The sequence below is a fragment of the Acanthochromis polyacanthus genome, chromosome 14, assembly GCF_021347895.1.
Source record: "Acanthochromis polyacanthus isolate Apoly-LR-REF ecotype Palm Island chromosome 14, KAUST_Apoly_ChrSc, whole genome shotgun sequence".
NCBI lineage: Eukaryota > Metazoa > Chordata > Actinopteri > Pomacentridae > Acanthochromis > Acanthochromis polyacanthus.
The window spans coordinates 12823141-12847453 of record NC_067126.1 but is presented as its reverse complement, the minus strand read 5'-3'; the positions used below and the strand labels follow the sequence as shown (position 1 = coordinate 12847453).

The 24313-nt window shown below is 38.7% G+C and overlaps 2 protein-coding genes across 2 annotated transcripts in view; one reads left to right on the top strand and one right to left on the bottom strand.

Moving 5' to 3' along the window:
• The window catches only part of sema5ba (sema domain, seven thrombospondin repeats (type 1 and type 1-like), transmembrane domain (TM) and short cytoplasmic domain, (semaphorin) 5Ba), a 393180-nt gene extending 383215 nt beyond the window's left edge, over window positions 1-9965 (bottom strand). The window contains 1 exon segment of the mRNA XM_051958892.1: window positions 9665-9965. The gene's annotated coding sequence lies outside the window, so the exon portion shown is untranslated.
• Window positions 9966-12120: 2155 nt separating this feature from the next.
• pdia5 (protein disulfide isomerase family A, member 5) overlaps window positions 12121-24313 on the top strand; it is a 109002-nt gene continuing 96809 nt past the window's right edge. The window contains 1 exon segment of the mRNA XM_051958999.1: window positions 12121-12229. Coding sequence (XP_051814959.1) covers window positions 12170-12229 — 60 coding nt within the window. The 5' untranslated portion in view covers window positions 12121-12169.

The following is a 24313-nucleotide window of genomic DNA, read 5'->3' as shown; positions in this document are numbered from 1 at the left end:
TGAATTTTAACAGAGATAGGTATATTAATATAATGTAGTTTTTATCCTGACGACATCAGTTTTTATTTGTATGATTAGTGTATGTATATGTTGTGATGTTTTATGTGGACCCCAGGAAGATTAGCGACCACGACAGTGGTAGCTAATGGGGATCCGAATAAAGAATAAGAATAAGAATAAGAATATATAGAAGATAAGTATATAGAAGATAAGTATATAATGGCATAGTTATTGGCGCAGTCCCCTTCATGCTTGTGTAGATGGACATGTTACAACCAAAGCATGACTTACATACAGTTACGTGTGCTCAGATATATCTCAGTGTTGTGATGAGATATGTCAATAACAACATCCAAAAATAACAACACTGTTGCATCCGTGGCTTGAAATATGGTGCAGATGTTGGCGTTTGTTTTAAATTATTATCCGGCACATTATTACGTAGCACCATCCAAATAGTGTCTGACATGTATCAACAGCTTTCTGCATTTCTTCTATGTAGGAAACAGCATATAGTGAGTCAGTGAGCTGACAATCCGAATGGCTTGTGTCAGAAGGAAATTGCACTCAAAGTCCGCAGAGAATAGCTTCCTTTTGGTGAAGTTCTGTTCTGCTGAAGTTCTTATTACTGCCTTTCCACTATGGTAACTTAGAGAACTGAATTCGTATTTATTGTCCTGGGTCCTGCCATTGTTTCCACTGTTTTCCACCTGCTTTAGAGAAAAGTTCAGGAGGTTGTAGCGAAAGTTTCGGGCAATTGTAGAGGAAGGCAGTTAGTGCTTGCAAGGCTGTCACTTGGGATTCTTAACTTTAACCACCTTTTCAATTTTTTTCCTACCAACAAGTGCTTTTTATATTATATTGTTGAAAAAAAGCACACTTTGGATGCCTAAAAATGATGATGCATGTCCCACATTTCCTTTTCAGGTTTCCAATTGAGCTTAAAAACAAAGACTCTTCTCTGTCAGCTGCTACTCTCCAGTTGCATTACATCTCTAGCCATCATCTGGCTGTGGGAAAACTGACTCTGAATCATATTTTGTGCTACCGAATCATTAGCCTCATCCTGAAAATCGTAGCCTGACATGTGGTTGTCCAATTATGTATGCTATCACAACTTTGGGGCTGTGGGTAACGAAAGTGGAGACCAGCTGCCTGCTTTTTGCTAACTGCGGATTTCCCAGCCATTACTACAAATACACACAAAAAAAAACAAGCAAAGTAGACACACATATGCACGGGTGCACACACATGGATATTCAAGCAAACAACCAGGCGTATTTGCAAACACCAGATTGCTGACTGGCAGAGATGCATGCGCTGTGCTCTCTCTAATGAGCCAGTTTTACGACCTATCAGAGGCAGTTAATCAAAGTCTCATACCGAAAACCAACCAGCGCTAATAAAACCTTAGGTAAACACATCAGAAACTCTGATCTGCTGTAGCTAATGGCTTCCAAACACAGTGGTGCTGTTGCAGCTGAATCATGAGAGCCTGTTACAAAGACAGGAAATCTCAACACATAGGTAAACTCATATAAAGATATTGTAAAGTCATTCCATTTCCCATCACTGTGTCAGTAGGTAGCAAGATAAACATCCCGAAGGTTACCAATGTCTCCTAATCCAAGCCTTGTTTGGGGGGCTTCCTGCAAACCTATTACTTCACTGAGCACAGACTCAAGAAAGGACTTTAGCTCTCACCATGTGACTCCATTTGGAAGAGATATAACCATTTTAAAGGGTATGCTGGAGTAAAGAAAAAGGAGCCTTATTCCATTAGGAGAGTTTCAAAAAGCAGCTCACAATGGGTCTTTTCAAAGTAAAATACCTGAAGCCCAGAGATCCTTGAGAGGAATGCAGTGGATTCAAAGCAAAACTGAGGGTTTGATGTAGCCACTTAACAGCACCTGCACATTTTACACAGCCAAGTATAGTTTTTATAAACTATTATCAGGTGAATTCCACCTTTGTAGTGTATATGATAGAAGCAAAGCATGCATTTATGTTAAAACAGGGCTCCTGTTACCCCAAACATGATTATTGTTTCTGACTTGTGCAATCAAACTATTTATTGGTAAAGGAATGTGCACAGTTTATATATTAACTACCCATCTATTCCATTATAAAGATATGAAATTTTCATCTGTATTTCTATATGACAAAGTGACAAACTAGAAATCTGCATAAATGAGTGGAGAAACCAAAAACATGATGGCTCACAGAAATTATATCAATCATACTTGTGCTTTTGCCTTCACAGATCTCGCTTTGACAAGACCCCTACAGAAAAATTTTGCTGCAACCTTTCAGACAGTGCTCTTACTGGTTATATAAAAACCAAATGAGGGGATACATTTTTCAAAAAATACTGATGTCCATCCCTCCAGTACAGTGGAGACTCAGAAAATATGTTGCAGTGAATATTATAGCTTTACATTACACAATTTGGAGATCCTTTAAATTTTTGTTGATTTGATGTAACAACATGAGTTTTGAGGATTTGGGATTATATTGCTACTTCAAAACCACTTTGTCTGCTTTGTACTTAAAGACTTATGTTAATTAAAACCACTTATTTGTGTCTTAAGGGAAATGTTGTATTCACAGATAAAATAAATCATTGTAGACCAATTTGGTGTAAAAGAATAAGCAGGTTTTCTTACTGAATGAAAGATAAGGATAAAGGGTGTGTGATTTGTGATTTCTGACATGAATTATTTAAATACAGTTGACTTAACTGTTGGTAAAGACACAAAGACCTGGGGCCTCATTTATAAAACATTGCGTAGGATCCATACTAAAGTTTGCGTACGCCGAAAATACGAAAAGGGCGTATGCCCCTCGCCCCTGATTTATAAAACTTTGCGTAAGCACAGCTGCATGCAATTTCTTGATAAATCACACACCAGCTGGAAGATTGCACAGGTGGATCCACCTCACATTCCGCCCACAACACACCCACATTTTACCATGAATGGTCAATGCAAAGTAACTCATGAATGTATCTGTATATAAATAAGCTGCTGATCCACGGCATTTCACGCAGCGCCGGCCGGCAGTGTTTTCACTGCTGTGCGTCAGGATGAATGAATCATGTGTTGACCCAGGCCACCCTGCCACTAAATTTGCTATGACCATGTCTGATGTACAAATAATTTGTAAACTGATTGAATGTGCATTTTTTTCGGTTCACATAGACAAATTAATTTTCACTTGGAGGTTGTGGTGTGAAGCATGCGTGCCTGTACAGGACTGATTAATGGTTGGACGCTCAACCCATTCGGCCGCATATGGATAAATAAACAAAATTCTTTACTTTTTTTTGCCTTTTTACTGTGATAGTTGCAGTGAAGAGTGACAGGAAATGGGGAGAAGAGTAGGAAAACATGCATAAAAGTGCCACGGGCAGGAATTGAACCCGGGACACTGCGTCAGAGACCACCCCTGCAAATGGGTCTTCTGCTTTCCCCGATGAGCCATACGGGCGCCGGGTGATCAGTAAACAATATTATTTAATAAAGATTACCGCACCTGCCCCAGCTGTGGACCAGCCCTTCGGTCAAACGACCGAATGGAATAACGTTCAATCCGCTCCTGTTAATATATGAACATAGTTCTGCAAATACAGTCGTCGGCCAAATGACGCACTATATGAACATCTACAACAATGAGGGTTTATGATTATCCGGCTCTACAAGTCTAATATATGATAACAATAAAGGTTTGAGATCAATCTGGTTTCAATTCGCCGCTTCACCCTCCGGCATTGCCGTTCCCTCTGTCTCCAAAATGTGCTTAAGCAAGCATCAAAGTTGGCGCACCGGTGCGCACATTCTCACGCCAAGTTTGTTTTAGAAATCACAACGAACACAGCGTACGCCACTTTCTACGCAAAGTTTGTGATTTACGCCCTGTTTTGTGCGTAAGGAAGCATCAAGAATCAAGGTTGGTGCACTGGTGCGCACATTGTCACGCCAAGTTTGTTTTTATAAATCACAACCTTTGCGTAGAAAGTGGCGTACGCCACTTTCTAGCCCTGTTTTGTGCGTACGCAAGCTTTATAAATGAGGCCCCTGGACATTAACCTAATCTTTAAGAATTTCTGCATTGCTATAGCAACATCACTCTTTCTTCTCTTTTGACAATGACAAGAGGTTCAATGTAAACTTGAGTGTGAAATGATTAGAATGAATTACCAGTTCTGCTACTATAATGAACTATTTCAGTCTTTTTTTTTAAACCAAAGAAACCACTTATTAGAACATTTTTTCATATTACAACATTTGAGTCTCAGGATACTGGTTTTATATTGTGAAAAAGCTCAGCTCTATTCTTTACTATATAATTTAATACATTAGACTAAGAATCGCAAAATAATCTCTCATGTGAATTTATGGAATATGTTCCCCAGATCTCTTTAATAACTGTGGGGCCTCTATCATAAAAGACCACTCCAATGCCTTTAGAGCAAAACCAGATAACCTGAGAATCCATCCAGCTCACAGAGGCAGCAGTTCACAGTGATGTTAAAGCAGTCGAACAGGAACAATGTTCCCACCTTCCCCACAATGGGCTCAACACCCATCTTCCAACCCAGTCCTCCGGGTCACATCAAGCCTTGAATAAGCTCCCTTCCTAAAGCTTCTGGGGGTCTCAGCCATGCATCCACAGCATCAATGGAAATAGTGTTCCTCCCCTCTACAATGGCCAAATCAACTGTGGGAGTACTTTCTTCTCCTCTCGTTCCCCTTTTATTCTCGCCCTGCTCAGACCTTGCCGGGGCTGAACAGAGGAGGGATGGGAGAGAAAAGGCACATGCCTTCACGTCCGCTTCGCATGCACACAAAGAGAAAAATCAAATTGCTTAGACATGCACGCATGCGCACATGCGTGTATGAGCGCATGCTTGCACACAGCACACACACACTCTCACACACCTCATCCAGTAGCAAGAGGGATAACAATGGGAATGTGTGAAAAGACATAAATCACTGAATGGTTTCACGTCTAAAAGCCTCCAGTCTAAAAAGCCGTCTTTCAAATTAGGAACACTGTATCCTCTCAGGATGATTTTCAAGCAGCTGGTGCAAGTTTAGGAATTAGCAGAGCTGCCACTCATAAGTATTTTTATTAAAGATTAATCTTTTCCCTACTTGTTTTTTGTTAAATGATTAATTGCCCAGTCTGTAAAACATCAGAAAATAGTCAAGACTGCCCATGACAAGTTTTTAGTGACCAAATTGGCATCTGCAGATTACAAAATCCAATTATGATTCCAACAATACTAAATTTCCGACTCAGAAATTATTTGCAAAACCTCACATGATCAACAAATTGCTTAATCAAATCATCATTTTAAGGCTAAATAAATCCTCTTGAGTTCAATTTTCTTGACACTCTGCTTGCTATTTTCCATTTTTCTGTAAAGATACAGCAACAACAACACAGGGAAATGGAGAGTAAACAATGCTGATAACTTTCCAGACACAATTGAGACTGTTGGGTCGCATCAAGCATCAAGCAGGGCTGGAGACAGAGTGCAGAGACGCTGCAGCCATATCAGATTTCACAGACAGCAAGGATGCATGTTGAGGCAGAGAAAGGCCAGGTTACAAGCAGAAAGACACAGCGAGCGAAGGCCACACCAAGTGCACTCTGCATTCAGAAACAATGAGATCCTGGGGGGATGAGGGGACCCAGACAGACACTGTGGAATTATTCATTTCCACCAACAGACTGCTAGCTTTCCTCTGCTGACAGCTCAAACTGTCTGGTTATCATAAGTGCACATTTTCCCTCAAACCCAGTCTGTCATTAGCAAAAAAAATAAATAAAAATTAAAATTAAAACCAAAGTCAGATTCTCATCAGGATGCTGTTGTGTTGAGCCTAAGTGTATCTGTCAAGCTGCAGTTTGTTGCAGTTGACAGTAAAATTGGCCACAGAGGCTACAAAAAAAAGGAATCAAGCCTGAGCTGAAATATGCATGTTTCCACAAAAGTTGTCAAATAGCTAAGGAATGATTTCATTTCAAATAAAATGAGATATACTCAGGCACAGGACCTCAATCAGGCTTCGGAGTCAGAGTGAATGGGAAATGGCAACATTTATGTCAGCACTGTGGGACAACATAATCACAATCATGTGACAAGGTTGTGCAGCTCTGTATTCTCAGTATAAAGACCACAGTGAAGATGGAGGCGAGGGCTGCCACCTCAAGTCACAGCGTCTGGAGCTGTGATTTCAAATCTGGCACTGTATTTATACAGCAGAGCAACAGACACTCCAATGTGGCCGCAGTATACAGAAACACTTTAGGGAAGCATCTCTTTCTGCATGTATCTTCGCTTTCCTTGAAACGTCTCCACAAAAACGCAGTATGTTTCCTGCTCTCGCTGCATGTGGAAAGCTTTGTTTTTCCTCAGCGCGCCCTGACCTAATTACCATGTGAATCCTGCTCAAGAAGGCCACTTTAAAAGTCTAAAATCTCTCTGCTTCACTCTCACATACCAAGCTTGGGCTTTGTGGAAAAAGGGAGCAAAATCAAGATCAACAGTTGACAGGGTGCACTCGCTACCTCATAGCAGTTAGAGCATCCTGTGATGGATTTCTTAAAATGTCAAAATACTATTTTGCTGTGAGTTAGGATTGAAAGATATGTAGTTGAGATGAGTGGCACCAGATGTCCTGGAGAGCTTGTTTGACATGCATGAAAAGTCAAAATGCTGAATGACAGACAGGCAGAGCTATCATTGTCAGTTTTCACTTTCTGGATTTTGGCTGGTGTAAAGCTGCACCTTGAAATGGCAAAACACTTTGTTAACAATGGAAAAAGCATTATTTTTCCTTCAAACTTGTTTCTCAGCCTTACAGAACCGAACTAGGTGAAGGGTAGCTGCATGAAGAGTGTAACATCAGACCAGCCTAAATCCTACTTCTTATCTGTTTGTGCCTGTTATCTATTTAGACAGCCACAGCAACACACTTGTGGAGGTCAGACCATATTGGACATGCCATCCTTTGCTCAAAGAGGTAATATCAGATGGAGGAGAGAACAGATCAAGTTCTCCAAACATTAAACTTTCATATCCATTTGTCCCCTCTCAAATGATGCCCCGACAACAGACACAAAATTTTCATGACACAGTTTAAATATGCATCATTAAAAATTTGATGAAGAGGCCTCTGGTTCATCTACTCCACACTGATCATATTTGTTCATAGAAATTAATAATTCAAGTCAACATCCAATGACATAAAAATACTGACCTCTGTACATCATTGAAAGCAAAATACTTTCACACACTACACCTATAAGGAGAAAAAGGTTAACTAAAATTAGGAGGAACATAGAGGTGGTCTGATGGGATATGGGAAAGGAAAGTGGGGTTGACTCCTTTTTTTTGTTTGTTTGTTTCCGATCTCTTTTACTCTGCTGCTCTGGTTCTCGCCTCACCAGGATCTGTCAAGAGCCCTCATAAGTTCTTCAAAGATGAAAACCTGTTTTCCATTTGAAAGGACTGACCCTGGATACTAAAACAGCTCTTCAAATGACAAAAGCATTAATCATCCATAAGACAAGCATGTGGGCCTGACAAAACCTGCAAGAATATATGAATATCAATCAAACGATGGAGGAGAGGGGGAAGAGTTATGACACTTTCACACGTGTTGATGGATGATGAAAACAAAAACAAGAGTTCTTCCAAGAAGCGAAGAATTGGCTGAATAAAACTAGATGATGGTTGTTTGCAGTCTATGAAGCGAGATATTAGAAATTAACAAAGCGAATATTTCTTTTTTTTTGGATCACTAGCTACCCAATAACACTAAAAAGTGGTTTAAAACAGCAGAACAAACTTATTGTGTCATCTGATATGGTTTCCTAAACTTACACCAACCGCACTCAGTTGCATTTGAGAGCCATTTGAGTGTTAATGAATAATACATTAATTGATGATGTTGAAGACACGGAGGCTCAGTAAAAAAAGAGTGCAGCTCTAAAATAGCTTCTAAAAGCCCAGTGTTGAGGGGTGAGTAGTGGTGGAGAATAGCTTTCAAGTGAATAACTTGTTTGATTAATTTAGTCAAGTGAAAGTAATATTTTAGGCCTTGAAAATTGGCAGCTATGGGCTAAATTTATCTGAAAGCTGTTTCCAGCAAAACTGCCTGCAGATAAAAGCTTGTTCAAAAGTGCTTGACATTTAATAACCTGAAACGGGGGCGGGGGAGGGGGGGGAGTAATACTCCATTAAAGGGACGTCCTTATGTTGTTTCATGTGCCCAAACTTGAATGAGCGCTGCACTTCTGCGCACAGACACGAAGCTCGTCTGCAACACTGTTTTCTGCTCTCCCTCTCCACAGCTGTTCCAGCACATGATGCAGCAAACTTCACCTGGTGAGGTGTTATCACAACTGTGCAAAGTGCTGCTCAACACTGCCCTCTGTTGCTAAACTGCAGCACATCCCGCTCTAACAATTCATTTCTAGAATAATCAACGTAAAACACAGGAAAGAAGGAAATGTCCTATTTTAGAATGCAGCATTTTCTTGCTCGACAGTTAGGAAGGCTTCCTGCTGAACATTTATCCCTCTGAAGAATTTAGAATAAAGCAAATCTGCAGTGTCTGTATGTCAGAGAAATGGAGAAGCAATTCACCCATGCTCATGAATAATGAGTTGCTGAGCTAATTTCGAATGTTTTCTAGCAGAATTAGTACCACAAACGTTTGCTGAGGTTTGGAGACAATAAAAGAACGCTCGTAATGCCGTGCGTAAAGCTGCACATTCCGTGCGTAAAGCTGTTAGTCTATTTGGAAGTAATGAGCAAAGAGGTGATTGTTGGCTGTGTGAAGTCGGACAACAAAATTCATTTGCACAGTTGGAAAGAGGACAAAAAGATACTCGAGCTTGCGCCGCATGTTTGAGCCCTAAATTAGGTAACAACAATTTGGAAGCAAAACATGCAATTGTGGCGCACAGCACTCACACAAAGCACCTCAAGTACCACATCAGGAAAGTCCCCTTCCAAAGATTTTTTTTTTTCCCCCTATAAACTTCATATCTTTCCAATATGCGACTACAGGGCAGCACAAAGTAAGTTTAAGACGGTGCTAATGTGGCAGGAACAGGCAGCTCCTGCAGCCCACAAATGCGCCTCTGATCCTGGGATGAAACGTGAGTGGAAAGTAAAACTGGCGAGACATAAAGGACCTGAAAAACACGCTATATCAAAGGGCAAAATCACACTCGTCCCCAAGCAAGGACAAAGTTGGCAAAAAGGGGGGTTTGAGAAGTGTTTGGCATTTAGAACGAAAAGACGCCACATTGCTCAAAACCCTGAAAAACGGACCACAGAGAGAAACGGATCCCACAGCATGGCTGAAAAAAGCTTTCGAGTAACCCATCCATTAGTGATGGAGGGTGTTTTTCTTTAATCATTTAATTTATATAAGCAGGTTACTCAACCCAAAAGCAGGCAAATTGCCCAAAGTATGAGAAAAATCGCATTTAAACTTCAATCCGTTACGCTCGTAGCAGCAAATCTGAAGCGAGATACGAGCTGGAAACTGGTGCACAACACACCCAAAAAGTGCTTTGTATTAGTCATTCCAGGTATTTTGTGAGAAGAAAAGCAAGAAAAAAGTAATTTTTCTTTTACCTTCAAAGATGTTTGTATTCCTCCAAGTTGAAGAAAATGCCAGGTAGAAGAGAATCAGACTCGCACTTACAGCAGTGGAGAAAGAATAGAGACGTTTTCTAGTGTTTCCTCCGCGGCTGTGCGTTCCTCTCCGAGCAACCTGCAGCCGACAACTGTGCTCTTGCTCTCACCGTCGGACGATACCACCGGACCGAGGTTGGGAGGGGGTGGTGGAGGGGCGATTTTGCAAGTGCAATAGAGGAAGGAAGTATGCACGGACACCCTAGAGAAAGAGCTGGAGGAGTGTCGCAACTGCGCATACGCGTCTGTCCAGAGAGCAGGGACCAATGACGTACATCGTCATTGGCAGGGACAGCCAGACAGAATCACGGCGAGGACCTGAGAGAGTCACGGAGAGGCTGCTGTTGTGGTGTGGGACACCACAGAAACCTAATGTGTGTGTGTGTGTGTGTGTGTGTGTGTGTGTGTGTGTGTGTGTGTGTGTGTGTGTGTGTGTGTGTGTGTGTGTGTGTGTGTGTGTGTGTGTGTGTGTGCGTGCAGGGTGTAACCTGGCAATAACTCCACTGGGCATCTCAGTGTTTTCCTGCTCTGCTGGTTGGTCCAAAGTGAAGCTCAAACAGTGAACACAAGTCATGGTTATATTCTGAGCCAAAGTTATTCTATTCTATTGCTAATATGACTTATATTGGAAGATGAAGAAACTCTGTTGTATTCTATGCTCTGTTAATTTCTATTCAGATAACTTCATTGTGCTTCTTTCCTTCTTTCTTTCTTTTTTGAATCTGATAGATCAGGTATTGCAGGTATGGTATCTCACTTTAAACCAGATACCAGAAACTGAAAGATCATTTTATGTCTTCTTCTTAATCATTCTGCTTAATCATTCTATTGTATTTGTTTCATGTTTCATTTCCCTGCAAAAATCCTTTACTTATGCCTGTCTTTGTTTTTTTCTTTCTACTTTAATTTGATATAGTCTACAATTGGATCTAATAGAATCCATTGTATGGTATTGTATTGTATTCTCTCTCTCTCTCTCTCTCTCTCTCTCTCTCTCTCTCTCTCTCTCTCTCTCTCTCTCTCTCTGTATATATGTGTATGTGTGTATATATATATATATATATATATATATATATATGTACATATATGTATATATGCATAATGAGGATGAGGAAACACTCAGCTTAAACCAAGCCCATTTGGAAGATCCCCTATTTATGCTTTTTTCTCTAGTTTAAGCAAACTTAATGTTCCCCATCTGTTCTGTGCTATTCAGTGCTATGCTATGCTATGCTATGCTATGCTAACATGAATATGAGTGACACCAGTCAAACCAAAGTCCATTCAGAAAATCTCTTATTCAAGCTTTATTCATTTTTTAGTTTTATTTAAGGAAACAACAGCTGGCGGGCGTACCAAAACTGAAAAATGAGGTATATTTAAGTTAAAGTCCTCTATATTATGCCATGCTATGGTAACAGGTGAGTGTGAGTGATATGAGTACAGACCAAAAGTCCATCCTCGTGTTTTGTTCATTCTCTGAGTTTGCTATAGTAAAACTATACCTAGTAGCATACTAAAACTGATAGAATTGGTAATTTTACATTAAACTTCTTTATGCTATGCTATGCTATGCTAACAGGTGAGTAATGTGATACCAGCTCAAATTATAGCTTATGGATAAAATCTCTTGTTTATGCTTTGTATGTTCTTAACTTTGATGTAACAATGCAACTGCACCTTTAACTGAACTGAAAAATATAGTTTTAAAAAGATTTTAAATGAGTCTATTGCTCATCCTCATTGTTCATCCTTTTTCTACAGCACAAACACTATTCTGTTAATAAAAATTTGTACTGTACTTCCACTATTTGTAATATTTTATATTCTCAGTCCTGCAACACTTGACCACTTTACTTTGTATATTGTACTTTGTTTGAGTCTTTTTTTTATTTTAAGAGTTTTTTTTAAAATCTATTTTTAATTCTTATTTGCATTTCTGCTAATTGTGGTGTTCTTCCATATAAACGACAATAAAGTCTCTTTATCTTTATCTCTATTATTCTTTTCTATTTAAGCCTTTAGTATTGCATTTATTTCTCTGCATCTACTTTGTCTGAGGCTATTGGACCAAGGCGATATCTCAATCGGATGCTGAGGAGCATATTTCATCAAGCCAAGTTTCCCAGACGAAAAGAAGTCGAATTGATAAACAGCTAATTACGAGCCATTCAGTCACAAGCCAATTTACTAATTACTCTCTGTTGTAATTAGTTGTCTTGCGATGTGGCTGAATTATGCTGATAAAAGCTAAATCGTGTGGACCGTAGTGCTTCTACACCCTGCTGCTCAGATAACACGGAGGGGAAAGAATATCTGGGAGCTTGGAGGTTGCAGGTGCATTGACTAATTCCTGGAACTACTTTTCCCGGGATGCTTTGCACCGCGCCGGAGAATCCGTAGAAAACTCAGTGCGCATGCGTATCCAGACGTGGCAGCGGCATCATGGCCTCCTGGAACCGCTACGGGAGTCGGATGAGAGAGGCGAAAATGTTCGTGTTGCTGGTGAGTGAAATTAACCTGTTCTGTGTTTAAATTGAAACGGGGCTCCGTGACATCCCGGCAGGTAGTGTTCGCGTTCGTTACCGAATAGAAGAGGTGTAATTTAAAATAAACAATCGTAAAGCCCTCCGCTCTCCTCACCGCGTCTCCTAGCCTGTCCGTACTGGAGCTGCAGGAGGGAAGTTGACAGCCCTTGACTGAACTTGGTGGCCGGATTTAATGAGCTGCTAGGAGCATGGAGGCACCGCGGAGGGAACCGGACGGAGTTTATTCGTGTAAACCGCCGGTACCGAGCGGTTTTCCGGCCAACGGTCGTCCGTGTCAGCTTCCCGGGGTCCCTCCCCTCTTAAGTCTGAACCGCAACTACCGTCCAGTGTGGAGCCAGGACAGGCTCACCTGAGGAGGGACGTTACCTTCCTGTCAAACCTGCCTCCTTTCTATGCCTGAAAGGTGTTGTGCTAAAAAGTGATCGTCTGCCAAAACAGATTTTAGTCCACAAAAAATCCCTGCATAATTTTACCACCTCTGTTTTCGACATGAACCAATTCAGTATTTTTTAAACCAGTTCAGGTAGCTTTACAGAACAAGTTAAACTTATTTAATGCTATCTTCCACTTGTCAAAAAGTGATTTGAACAACTTGATTTTGACAAGCATCAAAATGACTTGATTTCATTCATTATTTTTTTCACTGTTATGATTATTTTCTGGATCATTCATTAGTCCTTTGGTTTGTAAAATCTCAGAAAGTGGTGAAAAATATCCAGAGTCTCTCAAAGCTCCTGATGATGTCCTCATATGTCTTCATAAGAGATTCAATTTTTTTTCATGAAGAATGAAAGAAACTGTAGAATATTCCGTTTTAAAGAGGTGCAATCAGTAAACTTTTCAAAACATGACTCAAACCAAGTAATCAATTATCAAAATGTTGACAAATTTGTCATTTTATTTATAATTATATATGTGTGTATCCATATATATATATATATATATATATATATATATATATATATATACATGTGTATATATATTTTCTATCGATCTGTTCTTTTTTATAATTCTCTTTTCCTTATTCCTAGAGTGACACCAAAAGCCAAAACCAAATTTCTTGTATATTGTGTAAGTACTTGGCCATTGTAGCTGATTCTGATCATCCTTAACATCAGGCTTGATTATAACTTTAAACATTTCTTTGGCCACAATTATTCAGTTGAAGAAACAAGTGTTGCAAGAACAACATTTCACTGTCACCACAGATGCAGGCATGTGTGTTTGCATGTTAAGGCTGTTTACACACAACACACAAGTAGCTTTACATGAATGTCAACTGGGTGGTTATCAGTTTTTGGCAAAGGATCAACTCTGGTTTCATTTTTGCAGCTGCTCATCTGCATTGTCATCTGTCAAGGGGAACTGAAAGTTAAGCAAATCTAAAATAACTTGTTCAAAGGTGTTGGCCACTTATTGTTTGATGTGGTCCTGGTATTGTCTGTCTGAAGGGACCTTTGGAGGCAATACAGGAGGTTTATTCTGCTTTCTTGTGTGACTTTCACAGCTGGATTCTTTAAGCAGAATAATAGATAGCCCTTTATTAATCCCAAAGTGGGGTAATGTGCAATGTTACAGCAGCAAAGATAGTGCAAACATTTCAGGAATGTAGTATAAAAATCAAAATAAACCCAAATATTAGCGCTGGGACTTTAACATGTTAATTTTGATTAATTAATTCCAGAAAAAAAGCGTTAAAAAATGCGCGCATTTAATCGCACCTTTCTCAGTTCCCTTATTTCTGGCACACAAGTAACTCTGATGAACACTCCAGCACAGTAGGTGGCGGTAATGAACCTGAAGTCTGTTTGTAGCCTTGAAGAAGATACGCAGGAGTGATGTCAGCACAGAAGAAAGTTTTGGTGAACAGTGAAGCAAGATAAGATCACATTGAGCTTGCTGGGCAAAAAGTTTTCTTTTCAAAATCCTTCCACTGGCAACTTGGATAAAAGCGTGCTTGTGTGCAAATTGTGCAACAGAGTATACTTATCACCGCAGCACTTCAAGCCGACACAATCGCCATGCAAAACATGGTGCTGTTCGCACCAGAGGTAACGTTAGCTACGGCAATCCTGCTGCTGACTAACGGTGTAGCCATCCCATAATAGACCACTTTAGAAGACATCGAAAGTGCTTGAGTTTGCAAAAAACTTTAAATGCAGAATATAATAACGATAATTGCAGATATATATAAATGAAGCAAACAATCACTTAAACCACAATAATGTCTGTCTTGTAATAACTTAATTATAAGCTTTTAATTTATGAAAAAATATTTTGTTCATAAATAAAAATAAAAACAGAACAATCAAAATTACATCATTTATCAGACCCAGAAACTATGAAAACAGAATGAATCTATGGATTTTCAATGTTTTGAAGGTCATTGAACTACTTATGCCTGTGTTATGTGCCATACAATGGAAAAACTTAACTAAATCCAGGCTTTTAATTATCAATATAATTTTTTTTCTATATGTCCCATTTTAAAATTGTATTAATTTTAATAATTTAAATTTAAAATGATAAACATGTATATGTCTATTCATTGATTCAACTGTCAACCAAAAGTTATTTGAATTGAAAAACTTTACTTATTGTGACAAATATTGCTATTTGACAAAAATGTTATTGCAATTAATTAATTACAAAACCTGTAATTAATTAGATTATTTTTAATCGCATCCCACCACTACAAAATATACATTATTACTAATGTTAAAATAACATTGTTGCACATTTTAGTGGCATTGCATGGATTTGATGCATAGAAATACTGATGGCGTAGTATTATTGCACAGATTGTAGAAAACCAAGGAAATACCATGTTTTTAAGTGTATGTAGAAAGAGATGTTGCGCAAGGTTTTCAAAGTGAAAAATATTCGTAATTCACAGAATGAAATAATAGTTGTCTGGCACAGTATATTTTATTTACAAACTGCAATTAACAACTGATTTTACCTGCATCTGCATAAAACAGGAGCCTAGTTCAGCTGTCACATTAAAGTGTGAAGATGATCTTGTCAGAGCTTATTACCAGAATAAAAACTAACTACTGAGGCGAAGTAAATTCATTCAGCTTCCAACTGTGACTGCATGGAAAAACCAAACAGCTATAGGCAGTAAAACTTGTTTCAAAGGTTGCAAAGTACAAAGTATAGCAGTCAGTAAACAGTTAAAGTATAAACTGAAATTAGGGCATCTTAAAAGCTACAATTTAGGATTATTAAATAATCAAGCCCAACCCTATCCGCTTTTATGGACACTTTATGTTGCAGAATATGGATGTTAAACAGCACTCACAGGACTCTTGTTATTGATGATTTGTTTTTAAAAAACAGACTTTAATGGCATTTGCTGGTATCGACAGCTGTTTCAGACATAATGCACGCAGACACTGTCATAATCATACTTTAACAGATGTCCACCAGTGTCACAAGTCCAGTCTTGTTCTTGTTGTTAATAGCCACATCTCATACATTTTATCTGATCCAGGGTTTAAAATGTCATTTTAATAGTTGTACAAATTGTGTGACAGTCACACCATTGATGGTATCTCATGTTGTAATGCATCACCGTGTACACGGTGAATATTATACTATACTTATATACTTGTATATGAAAAATATTTATTTCAAATCAAATTGCAGTATCAATCTGAAAGATGCGATATTTGCCTCCAATTTTTCAGCCCTCGTTTTCCCCCAATAAAAACTCTAAAATGTACAACTTGCAAAGCAAATGTTTGGTGTTTTAATTTGATAAATGACGATGCATGAATGAACTCTGCTGGAAGGATGAATACTATTCTACCAAAAGATGTGTTTTGATGATATGATTTCCATAATTTTCATACTCATCAAATAATTTAGTGACTCCTCATGGCCTGTGGAAGAGGTTGTCATCCTTGAAGAGATAGTCCCATCAGCATATTAATGTTTAATTACAGGATAAAACCGATCACTCGGAACGACTGTATTGATTTGCGGTGACCCATATCATGCCAGCAAAATGTCCCCCACAGCATAACAGAGCCACCAGATCTCCTTACTGTAGAGGTGAAGAGTTCAGGCTCTTCTTTTAATCTTCTACCCATCTGTATGCAGCATTTCACACAACTTTCATCTGCATCTTTCAGCCTTTTTTCCCCAAGAAGAACGCTTGAACTTTGTGTTTGGGCTTATTTGTATAACACAGTTTCTTGCAAGAGAATGTCAGCATTCTAGTTATGGCCCAAAAAGAGCCGAAATGTACACAGCTGAAGCACTGTTAATTAAATGCAAGACTAAACAAAAAATGTCTTTGGCTATTCTTTAGGGAAGATAGTGATAGATATTCTGTGCAGATAAGTGCCCTGCTGTCTGTGTTCACTTTTATCAGTTATATTATTGTTTTTAATCATTTCACTGCAAGTTCTAAAAGGCTTACAGTTAATTTTCATACTGTACTATGTAAATGGAAGATAATGTACGTGAAACTATAACGAAAATACTATCAAAAAACAAAAATAACATAAAACAAAAATGGCGATATTTTGTAATGCAGGAGCTAACATCTGCAAACACATCCTTGTAACAATTAATCAAACATTTCAGCCCTATTAGTGAGCTAGCTTTAATATGCATAGTGACATTCACGCCACTTTAGGTACTGTTTGATACTGATGCAGACCTTTTCTTGCTCCGCTTCCTGTTAAACAGCAGCCTTTACAAACAAGGGTGGTGTTAGGGTGTGTATGTGCAGTGTATACATTTGAACTGTGACACTAGCTGGAAGTAAATCAGGACTTTGAGGTTTAAGTGTTCACTCTCAGCAGCAATTTGACTGTAGAAATTGTAGCCGTTTTTCAAATAGTAACACAATTTTAATGGGTTGCACGTGATGAACATGATAATATAACCTGTTTAAGTAAAGGCAAGATAAGGCAAGTTTATTTGTATGGCACAATTCATACACAAGGTGCTTTACAATGGCAAAGAAATACATTCACAGAATTGATTATGAATATGATTTAGAAGTAGACATCAAGATATTAATATATTAAAATCATGGAATAAAACATAAAAGTGCATTAAAAGTCAAGATTAAAAGTCAATAAAATAGATTTGGCATCTAAGAGAATACCATAGTAAACAATATGCTTTTAAGGCCTCATTTAATTTTGTTTTTTTGCTCCAAGACTAAAATATGCATTAGTCTCATAAACTGTTGACACCACTTCTGTGGAGTTAAACAGTGAGAATAAATGCAGACCTAAAAAAAATAAGGCCTCATTTAAAAGAGCTGACAGATTGAGCAGACCTCAGGTGTTCAGACAGTTTATTCCAAAGGTGATATATCCTGGACTTATGTCCAGGATATATTTTGCCAGGGCTCCAGACTAACTTTTTTCCTAGGAGCACAGTGGCCCCTAACTTAAATTTTAGGAGCGCAAGCAGAAAATTTAGGGCCGCACACCAAAATCGACATGCAAATTAAATATTCACATTTCCTCTCATTTTCACCGTATTACTGATAAATACTTGAACAATAGATGCAGAAACTATAATGTTTTTACTTCACATTTTATTGTGCAACAGTTGACACAACATAAGAAAAGCACTTAGAGAGTGCAGTACTCTTCCTCAGTCGACGTATAATTTCCAACGGATGAAATCTTTAATAAAAAATGACCTTGTGCACAGGCATGTGTTATGCATGTGCATGTTATGTATTTATACCAACTCGTGTAAATTACTCTTATAAAGGTTTGGTGATCAGTTCATCACTTTTGGCAAGCCTTTGTTTTGCTAGTGTTAAAATAACCGCTCCCTGCAGGCTTTTATTTTGAAGGCGTATAGTACGGGCTTTTATTTTGTAACCATCCCAGTAGCACAGGAAGTGTATATATAAAAAGCGGTTTCTTAACGTGACAAAGGCGCTGCCGAAAAGTCCAAAAATTCACGTAAAGATGACAGAAAATGGTTCCACGCTGTTGCTGTCTAGCAAAGGATGTGTTTAAACTTAGAAACACCTAGCTGGAATGGGGACAAGCTCTTACAGTGTTTCCTGAAGAAAGGAGTGAAGGACAGAAAGTTGAATTTATGTTCAAAATAAGGCTGAAGGTGGAATGTAATTAAAGGCTTTGTGAAACATCAGGAGCTTCATCGTCATTTGACCCCAGCTCTCACAGACATTGGCCTGCCTTCTTCTTTGGTGTTTGTCTCCTTTCTTCTTCTATTGGAGTTAATGTCGGTTGGCAAACCAGCTCATTTGCGCATTACTGTCAGCTACTGGGCTGAAGTGTGGAGCAGAAGTTTGTCAGCAACAAAAAATATTCAATATTAATTTTTAGAAATCGGCAAATTTACTGGTCACACATGCGTGAGTAGATGAAAAATTTACTTGCACTGTCTCAAATTTTAGTCGCAAAATGCGACCATTTAGTCACAATCTGGAGCCCTGTTTGGTCCAAGACCATTCCATGCTTTGTAGACCAAGAGTAAGATTTTGAACTCTATCCTTTGACTAGTAGGACGCCAAATAAACTCATCATCTGTAATTTTTGATTATCAGTTCTTTACGTGTAGTCACTGTTTTAAGTCTCTGATCCACTCGTTGGTTGTAATAGATTATTATTAACAGTTTGAACTCCAAGCAGTTTATGAACATACTTTACCTCACACTGATATGAAGTCCTGCACTTCTATGGAGACATAACAACTATATGTAGAAGTACAGGGAATGCAAAAATGTCTGGTACAGTGTGATAAAATTATATTGCCATGAATCACAAAAGCAAAGCATTAAGCAAAATTTGAATATCTTTGATTCTTTTGTTTACAAAAAATAAAAAATCTGGAATCAAATGCCTATAGATGTAACCAATAGTATGAAAAAATGGCAGCTCCACGTGCTGTAGTTATTTTACTACTTATCTCCTATCTGCTCTGTGTAAACACTGCCTGCAACTCAGCCCCTTGTCGCTACAAAAGTCGCTTTTGTCATGTGGTTGTTGATCACAACTAAGTCACTAACAGCTTCTCAGTTGTGCCAAGAGGCGCAGACTTTTTTTTGTTTGTTTTTTACACATTCTGCTCAATGCAAATGGTTCATTCATGTCAAGTGTTTCAATGAGATTAGCGGAATAAAGAGATTTTTATGAAACGTCATGATTTGTAGCTTAAACTTTTATTTTTCAACAGAAATGGAAGTCAAACATGTTGAAATAGAATTTGTCACTGTTTTTAAACATTTTATATTTCAAATTAGGGCTGAAAAGTCATATTCTGATTAGTTTGATAGATCTGACTACGATATGAGTAATTATTTGACTATTTTAGTGGGAATTGGCAACTTTTGCTTTTCTTTCCCACTGAAGAAAAAAGATGATGTGATTCTTTTTCTTAAAACTATAATTTCGTTTCAGCTGGAACATCTCTGTAGCACCACGATGCTTCATTTAAAATGGTACGGTGTGACACATTTTAACTTTATCAAAAAAAATGCAGCTCCTGCAATTAGGCTACTGCACTTGTCCATTTTGTGGCTCTGATAATATTTTAATTGTCCAGCCCTACATTTTAATTTAAAAAAAAAAACAAAAACAAAAAAACAGATGACTGAAAATAACCTTCAGCTGCAGCTCTAATCGGCACATCATTACTGTTACCAATTTTATCCTTGCTTTTAACCTGTGTTGTGTGGATGCATATTTGTCAGGTGTGTTTAGTAGCATTGTCGCCTGGATATAGGTGATTCTGCATGGAGGGTGATAAACCACTGCAGCACTGTTAGAGGGCAGCTGTCTGAATGGTAGAGACTTGCCTGTCAAAACAATTTAATCCTAACTTCCTCCTCCGCAGACACACACAAACACACACACTTGCCTATGGCTGGTAACCTCAAAATGCTGTCTCCTTGTCAATGATACATATATTTTCTGGCCAGAATTATCAGCACGTCCGACACTACCTGCTTTCAGTGACATTTTCGTTTACAGATGTACAGAATGAGCAAGATGAGCAGCAGCCATGGAACTAAGGGGCCCTTATTGATGATGTGTTCCCCAACAACAGATTTCTGTGATATTTGCTGTATTGGCAGGTGTTTTAGATAATATGGACACACAAACTGTCGTGTTAACACTTAAATAAAGGTCTACCGATATTTGCTTTATTAATGAATATAAATATTAATACATCTAGGAGTTGGTGTCAGTTTATCTGAGGAAGATGGTTTGATTTTGGGGAAATTTCCTTGTTTTTTGTTACTTACGCACAGGCTGGCAAACTGGCATATCATTCATGTCTGTTTGCATTTTACATGTGTGTTACTATTACTATGCCTATCTCTTCAGCATTGACTGTTCATTTTGTTTTGTTTTTAAATAAAATGTGTTGAAGGTAAAGCAGTTCAAAATTCAGTGTTTTTTTAATTACATTAAACAGAAAAATCAACAGCATGGTCTTCTAGCAAACTATGCAAGTGAATGTGCACCATTTTCTATGTAATAAATGGCTTAAATGATTAATTGGCACGATTCCTGAGTTTTCTGAAAAATAACCTTTTATTAAACAAATGATAGCACAAGGAGCTCTTAAGTGGTCCTTTAACAATAAAACTTTTATTTAAACCAGTACATTTAAAGAATCTAACAAGACATTCAGAGCCATTTTTCAGCGCTTGGATCTGTGGTCATGCTCCGTTTCCACTGAGACATTCTGATCGGTACCAGAAAAGCATTTAGGTTCCATAATGAGTCTTGTTCAACAACAGGAGCTTGGTTGTGTGTTAGTAGGCTAAGCCTCTCCTATGACTTCCATAGCTGATAGCTGAAATGTGATAGTTGCAAAAGCCTCTAATTGATTGCCCCTCTGCTTATTTGAGAGCTAAGAAGTTTTTAAATCAGCATTGTGTGTGTGTTATCGCTTGCTGCGTAGCTTCCTTTGCAATCAGCCAGTCCACATGCACCTGACTGGCTCATTAGTCAGAGGAAAGTCAAGGCAAGTGCTTGACAAACACTGTTGTTTTTTTTTTTTTCTTTTTTTTTTGCTGATTCAGTTCTGGCCTCAGAACTGGATGCCATTTATTAAGCAGATTTGTCACAGGAGATGGAGGGTGTGGGCTCGCAGGCAGGGGCCAGGCACCTGCTGCTAACTAAGCGCCACATTCTTTACAGTGATGTTATGGGACATACCTTTATGGCAGACATAGGAAGATTGATGTATAAAGCGGTAATGGATTTCATCAGGGTTCGCCCTGCACCGACTTACTCATGTGGTCATCAAATGCCGTTTTGGCGGAGGAGATCACGGGCAGGGTCGCATGATAAAAGAATTTCAGGTAGATTACAATTATGAGAGTGAATTTCATTGAACTTGGTACGTGTCAGTTGACATTTAAGCTGTTGTCTCATTATGACCGTTAGCAGTAAGAGCTGGCAGCTTTTGTGGTATTTGAACAAAGCCCAGGTTTTGAACTCAGTTGCAACTCTGTGGATTTGAAAGGGTATTTTTTTTAGTTTTCTCTTGCTTTTAATGTAATGGAGCTGACCATTGGCTGATATTGCTTTAGCACAGAAATATCAGTCATGCACATTCTGCTGAGAGATTCTAACAACCCTTCAATGAATGCTGTCTTTTTTATGCTTCTGAGTGTTCAGTGGTCTTCGAGATTGTCTCAGAGATCTTTTTAGAAACTGATTGTGGTGTTGCCAAATTGTCCCCAGATTGTGTATGCCAAAATCAAAGTGGTGAAGAAAAATAAAACTTTCTGAATTGCAGCTACGCCAGTAAATCACAGCATTAATATGCAGACGTGCAAAAACCCCTGCCTTTTTCCCTGTTTCTCATTCGTGATGGAGCCGGACACCTGTTTAACTGTGTGAGAAATGAGTTTGTGTGTCTTTAGTGGAGTACATCTAAGTACCAATTGGTATATTCAGATTTGTCTTTTAGCAATAATATTATTTCATGGTTACTAGCTGAATTTTGCTTTAAGATGCACAGAGAACCTAGCCTAGCCGCGCTAGACAACCCACGGCAACGAATTTAATTCTCTGCCAGGGTGGGTCTAGTTACCCTCCATAAGGCTCGAGGTTGGATGCTCCTAAAACTGGCCGGACGAATCACCATGAAGTGTTGAGTCAGAAGGCGGGCGTAACTAAGTGACGACAGAGGCGCGACGATTCTGACAGAAACACAATAAACAGTTATCTTTCGACTTGGCTTTGGCCACAGCCCTTAAAGATTTGAAGCTAAAATTCAACTTGAAAGATAAACAAAGGACGGCACTGCAGTGTTTCATTGAGAAGAAAGACGTGTTTGGACTTATGCCGACGGGATATGGCAAATCCTTAATATACCAGTTGGCTCCGCTGGTTGGGAAGCTAATGGGACTTAGCCACAATCCGGCGCTCTAGTAACTAAGTCAGCCTATTCGTTGCGCTGATTGGTTATATACCTACCCAATTGCTGCAGAGTGATTTGAAAGACAACCTTTTAGCCCACCTCCCTCCCTGTCAAGCGTTCCTAGACCCTTGTGTCTTAAGAGCTGGGTCTAGCGCGGCTAGGCTACAGAGAACCCTGTTTCTACCTGATGGTACATATTCCTAGCATTGTATCGCCTAAGCCTAATATTACCTTTCATTTGTGACACTTTTGATTATCTGTGAAATCTGTGAAGTCCTTAGACTGTCACGCTCATTGATAGTATGAATAGGTTATTTTTTTTCATTACAGTCTGTACATTTTTTTGACTGAATGTCCTGGCAATGTGATTCTTGCATTGCTGACATTCTACTCCAGTCATTCACATACAGATCTTGCAAATTTATCCACATGCTTTGCTAGGACATGCTGTGATTTTGCTAAAAGCCTGTAAACAAGCCAATAAAAAACACCCTAAGGTGCAGCAATTAGTCAAGTAATGGGTTCAAACTGTGTGTCTCATCTATTAGGATTGTTTTTTTTCCTGTTTGACATCATTGGAACATTTCCTTTGTGCGTTTCACCTGTAATTAGACAATAGATAGATAATACTTTGGAACTCTAAATGAGCGCTTGTTTGTATTTTTGACTTTGTACAGCCAAACAATAAACTGAAAAATGATAAGAAATTAATGCATCGAACAATAGAAAATGATAATTTGTTTAAACTAATTGTAAAATATTAATTTCAGTGCATGTCTTTCTTACAGCAGCATCTTGTTTGTGTTCCATTTAAGGCAGGTTCTAGTTGTGCCTGTTTACCCATGAGGTTTTTTTAATGGATCACAGCAGACTGATTGCACGATGGATTTGGTGTCAGAAACATGGACACACAGTGGATTTGCATCCCACTTAATGATGGTAATGAGGGTCAGTTATGAGAAATTTAAGGAAAAAATAAATCAACATGCTCTTGTGCTTATTAAGTATATAAATCTGCATATTGGCTTTTCACGCACCAACCCAGATTGTGCTGTGAAAGTCAGTGGGGTCTTAGATGTGAGAAAGTGCACCATTTGATAATTATTTTTCATAAAGCAATAAATTGTTTTGCTTTTATTTAACAGAAACAGACTTTCATTATGATCCTTGAGACTAGAGCCATGAATATGCTAATTTCTTTCTGGTACTGATACTGAATCATGATGCACACTCAACTCCATTTTGACCTACTTGGGCTTTTTATAATAATAATAATAATAATAATAATAATAATAATGTATTAGATTTATATAGCGCTTTTCAAGGCACTCAAAGCGTTTTACAATAAATCCATTATTCATTCACTCACACATTATCTGGCGGTGGTAAACTCCATTTATAGCCACAGCTGCCCTGGGGCAGACTGATGGAAGCGTGGCTGCCAATTCACGCCAACAGCCCCTCTGACCACCACCAACATTCATACACCAGTGTGAGTAGCTGCACTGGAGGCAAGGTGGGTAAAATGTCTTGCCCAAGGACACAACAGCACATGACTAGGACAGAGCAGGAATTGAACCTCCAACCCTTCGATTATTGGACACCCCGCTTTACTACCTGAGCCACAGCCACCCCAATTGTGAATTGC